The 6,908-nt window shown below is 47.7% G+C and overlaps 1 protein-coding gene across 1 annotated transcript; it reads left to right on the top strand.

Moving 5' to 3' along the window:
• The first annotated feature begins 3,817 nt into the window (after positions 1-3,817).
• On the top strand, positions 3,818-5,806 carry LOC147974378 (2-methyl-6-phytyl-1,4-hydroquinone methyltransferase 2, chloroplastic-like). The gene is made up of 2 exons (XM_087520025.1): positions 3,818-4,435; positions 5,291-5,806. The coding sequence occupies exons 1-2, from the start codon at positions 3,818-3,820 to the stop codon at positions 5,447-5,449; spliced, it is 777 nt and encodes a 258-aa protein (XP_087376151.1). The 3' UTR covers positions 5,450-5,806.
• Positions 5,807-6,908: the final 1,102 nt, after the last annotated feature.

Genomic DNA, 6,908 nt, shown 5'->3' with positions numbered 1-6,908 from the left:
TTACGGAACGAGTAAAGAGACTTGCCGGTAGCGAGATTGAACAAGGTATCGGGATACCGACGATCGAATCTCGGGCAAGTATCATACCGCTAGACAAAGGGAATTGTATACGGGATTGATTAAGTCCTTGACATCGTGGTTCATCCGATGAGATCATCGTGGAACATGTGGGAGCCAACATGGGTATCCAGATCCCGCTGTTGGTTATTGACCGGAGAGTCATCTCGGTCATGTCTGCATGTCTCCCGAACCCGTAGGGTCTACACACTTAAGGTTCAGTGACGCTAGGGTTATAGAGATATTAGTATGCGGTAACCCGAAAGTTGTTCGGAGTCCCGGATGAGATCCCGGACGTCACTAGGAGTTCCGGAATGGTCCGGAGGTAAAGAATTATATATAGGAAGTGCTATTTCGGCCATCCGGACAAGTTTCGGGGTCACCGGTATTGTACCGGGACCACCGGAAGGGTCCCGGGGGTCCACCGGGTGGGGCCACCTGCCCCGGGGGGGCACATGGGCTGTAGGGGGTGCGCCTTGGCCTACATGGGCCAAGGGCACCAGCCCCTAGAGGCCCATGTGCCAAAGGGACAAGAGGAGGGGAGAGTCCTAAAGGGGGAAGGCACCTCCGAGGTGCCTTGGGGAGGATGGACTCCTCCCCCCCTTGGCCGCACCCTTCCTTGGAGGAAGGGGCAAGGCTGCGCCCTCCCCCTCTCCCTTGGCCCTATATATAGTGGGGGGAAGGGAGGGCAACCATACCTAAGCCCTGGCGCCTCCCTCTCCCTCCCATGACACACCTTCCTCCTCCCGCAGCGCTTGGCGAAGCCCTGTTGGAATCCCGCTGCTTCCACCACCACGCTGTCGTGCTGCTGGATCTCCATCAACCTCTCCTTTCCCCTTGCTGGATCAAGAAGGAGGAGACGTCGCTGCTCCGTACGTGTGTTGAACGCGGAGGTGCCGTCCGTTCGGCGCTAGGATCATCGGTGATTTGGATCACGACGAGTACGACTCCATCAACCCCGTTCTCTTGAACGCTTCCGCGCGCGATCTACAAGGGTATGTAGATCCACTCCTTCCTCGTTGCTAGATGACTCCATAGATAGATCAGATCGCGTGTATTGGGCAGCCCCTAGGCCTCATATATATAGGGGAAGGGGAGGAGGGTGCGCCCCCTCTAGGGTTCCCACCCCTAGAGGGGCGGCAGCCCCAAACCCATCTATGGGTGGCGGCCACAAGGGGGGAGGAGAGGGAGGCGCAGGGAGTATGGGCCTTAGGGCGCATCTGCCCTTAGGGTTTGCCCCCTCTCCCCTTCTAGGCGCATGGGCCTTAGTGGGAGGCGCCCCAGCCCACCTAGGGGCTGGTGCCTTCTCATACTTGGCCCATGTATGCCTCTGGGGCCCATGCCCCCCCCCCCGGTGGACCCCCGGACCCCTCCGGTGGTCCCGGTACATTACCGATAAACCCCGAAACCTTTCCGGTGACCAAAACAGGACTTCCCATATATAAATCTTTACCTCCGGACCATTCCGGAACTCCTCGTGACATCCGGGACTCCGAACAACATTCAGTAACCACATACAAACTTCCTTTATAACCCTAGCGTCATCGAACCTTAAGTGTGTAGACCCTACGGGTTCGGGAGACATGCAGACATGACCGAGACATTCTCCGGTCAATAACCAACAGCGGGATCTGTATACCCATGTTGTCTCCCACATGTTCCACGATGATCTCATCGGATGAACCACGATGTCAAGGACTTAATCAATCCCCTATACAATTCCCTTTGTCTATCGGTACGATACTTGCCCGAGATTCGATCGTCGGTATCCCGATACCTTGTTCAATCTCGTTACCGGCAAGTCTCTTTACTCGTTCCGTAACACATCATCCCGTGATCAACTCCTTGATCACATTGTGCACATTATGATGATGTCCTACCGAGTGGGCCCAGAGATACCTCTCCGTTTACACGGAGTGACAAATCCCAGTCTCGATTCGTGCCAACCCAACAGACACTTTTGGAGATACCTGTAGTGTACCTTTATAGCCACCCAGTTACGTTGTGACGTTTGGCACACCCAAAGCAATCCTACGGTATCCGGGAGTTGCACAATCTCATGGTCTAAGGAAATGATACTTGACATTAGAAAAGCTTTAGCATACGAACTACATGATCTTGTGCTAGGCTTAGGATTGGGTCTTTGTCCATCACATCATTAGAATGATGTGATCCCGTTATCAATGACATCCAATGTCCATGGTCAGGAAACCGTAACCATCTATTGATCAACGAGCTAGTCAACTAGAGGCTTACTAGGGACATGGTGTTGTCTATGTATCCACACATGTATCTGAGTTTCCTATCAATACAATTATAGCATGGATAATAAACGATTATAATGAACAAGGAAATATAATAATAACTAATTTATTATTGCCTCTAGGGCATATTTCCAACAGGTGGGGGAGAGAGCGGACGGAGGCCATGGCCGGCGGCGAGGTCCGAGGAAGGAATGCGGGGCGGTGGGTGGCGGCGCCGGTGGGTGTGGGGAGGGTTTCTGTTTGCTCGGGGATTGGAATGGGAATGGATCGGGAACCGAGCGGACTGGACTCCTTTCCTTTCGGTGGTGGGTGGGGAGGCCCATGAAAATTTAATTTTTGGTGGGCATACGCACGCACGCGTGACTCGCTGCTGATTGGTCGCTACCCATATCCCACGGATCGACGATCCTCTTGGAAAAATCCCAGCCGTCCGCTCCCATCCATCCACTATCCATTGGTACGGAGTCTCCTCTCGTCTCGCCCGAGAAAATTTAAGTTTTGGTTGGCGTACGAACGACTCGCTGCTGATTGGTCACTGCCCATGTCACGCGGATCACTCCTCCTTCTAGATAAAATCTCAGCCCTCCCCTCACATCCAACGGAAGAAAGAGCTCGGCTCTTTGGAGAAAGTTTTGCCGCTTCTTCTGACTGGCCAATCATGGTCTCCCACGGATTGCTCCCCCCTCTTGAGCCAATCTCAGCCGTCCGCCCGCATCCGACGGTCCGTAGACCGCGTCATAGATTATTTTTTTCTCCTTAATTAATGAATTATAAAAATAAAAAGCATGTTCAAATTAACTATATGAATGAAACTAAATAAGAGAATATTCTTTTCGCGACCACCGTTGAAGGAAGGGATAGACATGATATTATCGTGCATGATGCCCGTGCCGACCGTTTTCTATTTTTCTTTTCCATGGTGGCGATGACCTCCTCACATGCATTCGGTTTCTGTTCTCTTGTCCGCCGCGAGGATGCGTGCTCTGTCGTTTGTCGCAAAGACCATGAATGATATATATGTTGTATATATGTGGTGAAAAGATGGGGGCAAGTGTTTGGTGCAGCGCAAGGTTTGATAAATGGATTTTCGATGGCGGAGTAATCTTCATTGATGTAAACGCTCTTATATTTATTATTTACATTATTACAGAGGGAGGAAGGGAGTAGCAAACTCGCAGGTTGCGTGCATGACCCAGCTCGTATTACGACCGAGCGACCGAGCGATACTTCTCTCTTCTTCTTTTATTTTAAAAAAAAAGGAAAAAAAAACGATTGGAGGGAGGGAACCAGGGGACATGCATGCTTGCTCAACGAGACGGGTTTTTTTTCTTCCCTTGGATTGATTGATGATGGAGATGGAAGTGCGTGCGCCGGAGAGAGCACGTACGGGGTTTGTTTGTTTGTTTTTCTCTCTGGCAGAAGAAGAAGAAGAAAAAATATACAATACTACGTACGTACGTGCTGTATAAGGGAAGTGTTGCGACGCGCGCGGAACGATGAATGGATGGACGGTGGTCGACGTCGGTGGCGGCACTGGCTTCACCACGCTCGGCGTCGTCCGGTATGTCGACCCCGAGAACGTGACGTCGCCGCACCAACTCGACAAGGCCAGAAAGAAGAAGGCCCTCAGGGGCATCAAGATCATGGAGGGTGACGCCGAGGACCTCCCCTTCCCCACTGACACCTTCGATCGATACGTCTCCGCTGGCAGGTCGGTTATGGACAATCTCCTCTCCTTAGACTTTACGTTGACACATCCAATGATCGAGTCGTCTGAGTTCTTGATTTTGGCCTCCATGCATGGCAGCATTGAGTATTGGCCTGATCCGCAGCGGGGGATCAGGGAGGCCTACAGGGTCCTGAGCGCCGACGGCGTGGCTTGTATGATAGGCCCCGTGCGCCCGACGTTCTGGCTATCCCGCTTCTTCGCTGACATGTGGATGCTCTTCCCCATGGAGGAAGAGTACATCGAGTGGTTTGAGAGGGCCGGCTTCAAGGATGTCGAGCTCACCAGAATCGGGCCAAAGTGGTACCGCGGTGCCCGTAGGCATGGCCTGGTCATTGGGTGCTGTGTCACAGGCATCAAGACACAAAACGGGGATTCCCCCTTGCGGGTACTTCCTTTAATTCAAACTAGCACATATGCCCTTGTGTTGTAACGGCAAAGAAAATTATCGGTTATGTGCAAGCACAATGTCCTGTAGTGAATTTAGTACGAGAAAAACACTAGTTGTCCCATCCACCAAAGCGATCAACAGTGCTACATCTGGATGGTGCCACCCGGCTGTAGGTAGCGCACGCCTGAGTCTAGAAAAAAAATATCAGTCAGGCATTAATCACATATGTTTGTTTGTTGCAATGAAAAGGAAATAATCAATAATGTGCAAGCACAAGACCCTGTAGCCAATTCTCTAGAAAAAAATGCTAGTTATCCCGTCCATAAAAATTACCCGCAGTGCAATATCCGGATGGTGCCACCGGCGGCAGGCGCACACCAAAGCCTAGAAATGAATGCATATCAGCCATGCTTTTAGAAAGAAAAGACGACAGACACAGGAGGAGAAAGAGAATCGACACAGAAGCAAATAATAAAAAGCTAACTAACACAACTATTCTCTATAATTAGACGAGGGGTCGCTATACTCATCAGGTCCCATTAGACTAGCCACAACACAAAGTAGTAACATGAGCATGTTACTACTCTATGTTACTACCTCTATAGTAAGAAGTAACATATGTGTGGTAACATGCAACACTTCATTTTTTAGGCTATAGACTCATCTTGTCTTGATATGTGTTATGTTACTCATACTAGTAGTAACTAGCTATGTTACCACATGCCTCTCTTTCTTCATTTATTACTTGCCACATCATCTATGTGATGTTACTACCTATGTTACTTTTATTATAGGTAGTCTTATAACTAGATGATTCCCATCTTAATTACCCTACATTTTCATCTTGTACAGCTTGGTCCAAAGGCTGAGGATGTTAGCAAGCCACATGTGAACCCCATCTTCGTCTTCTTTCGGTTCCTCATTGGGACAATATGCGCCGCATACTTCTTCCTAGTGCCTATTTACATGTGGATCAAGGACAAGATTGTGCCCCAAGGCAGGCCTATCTAACTGAAGATGCTGCCTGGCAGGAGGAGACAAGATCGGAGTCAATATCTGATCTAAGCCGTGAAAATACCTCTTCTGTTTCATGTTGTGTTATGTATCTATACATATGTGGACGCGCGTGGTTGTCAAAAGACCGATCTATTTTTGGCGTCGTGCATCAACCGATAGAGAGGCAGCTGCTCGAGGGCATGGGAAACTAATTGATCAGACTTATTTCCTGCTTATGTATCTCTCTTCGACTTGTGTGGACCCCTAAGAAGGTCCACCATCTCCGTGTACAAATAAATCAAGGAGAAGTCATTCGTTGTAACACAAAGTGAGTATATAAACAATGGAGAAGTGTACTACATCTTCTTTACATATTAAAGTATTCAAAGTTGTGCTCATTGTTACGCAAAGTTGCGCAACATCGAAACAACGACCGTCTTTTAATACTTCGATTGAAGTCAGTTTTATCTTTTTCACATACTGCAATTTGATCTAAAGTCAATAGTTTAGGTATTTCTCTTGGTCATGGTTATTATAAAATTGCAGCCTCCATTAATTAATTAAATTAAAGCTTATGAATTGGATAGTGCTATTACCATTCTACAAAGAAAAATGCCGTTGACACCTATGGAGGATACTGATCCCAATAGTTTGTCCACAAACTCATTGCAAGGTTTTTGTGAAGACCTGGCAAATGAGGAGCTTTCTCATGATGATGGAAATTTGGATAGTCATATGGACTGTATGGTAGTTCCTGATAAACCCAAGAGAAAGCAAATGTGAAGAAAGTTTATGATGTATCTTCGATAAGACACAATACTCTTAAATGTTTCCAAATGAAGTCTGATAAATGCAGGATTTTGTGGAATAGTAGAGGTCTTGGTGACCTGGCTAAGCATCGTTTTCTCTCAATTATGTAGTGAGCAAAATTTAGACTTTATAGTCTCCATGGAGACTAATAAGGATAATGTTTTTCTCCATTTTAAGTCACCTCTGTGGTGGTCTTGACTTTGCTTAGTATTTGCCTTCCTACCGGCTAGTCAAGCCAAGTGGACTGCAGCTTCAAACCCAAAACATAAAATCCAGTGTGACAAAGAAAACCACTCAACCTATCAAAATTTAAATAACCACTCACCTTAAGACAAAATATGAAGCAAGGTCGAATGATATATGGACGGGAATACGATCATTTTTTGTTGGTTAAATGTTTTGTTAGAAAATTTACCCATTATTCATGTTATTATTGGAAAAATATTTTGGTATTAGTGTAGTTGCTAACCCCCGTATATATTATTTTCCTTGGTTCCGGCCACGCCCCCCCCCCCCACCCCCACCCCCTCTTTTGGATAAAGGGCGCTTTTATTATCTCAAACTATAGCGATACAAAGCATTAAAATTATCACCCGACCTCTGCATAACTACGATGCATACACCAAACATCAACAGTCTGAGAGAAAACAAGTAATAAAAAACT

Source organism: Triticum urartu, chromosome 4A (genome assembly GCF_056163025.1).
Source record: "Triticum urartu cultivar PI428250 chromosome 4A, HENAU_Tu73, whole genome shotgun sequence".
In the NCBI taxonomy this organism is placed as follows: domain Eukaryota; kingdom Viridiplantae; phylum Streptophyta; class Magnoliopsida; order Poales; family Poaceae; genus Triticum; species Triticum urartu.
Note: the sequence above shows the minus strand (reverse complement) of the source record. Positions and strands in the feature narration are given on the sequence as shown.

Excerpts from the sequence above, each read along its gene's own strand:
- LOC147974378 (XM_087520025.1), top strand. The coding sequence starts at position 3,818 with ATGAATGGATGGACGGTGGTCGACGTCGGTGGCGGCACTGGCTTCACC. Across the intron at positions 4,436-5,290 it reads ACGGGGATTCCCCCTTGCGG|CTTGGTCCAAAGGCTGAGGA; the intron begins GTACTTCCTTTA and ends CATCTTGTACAG.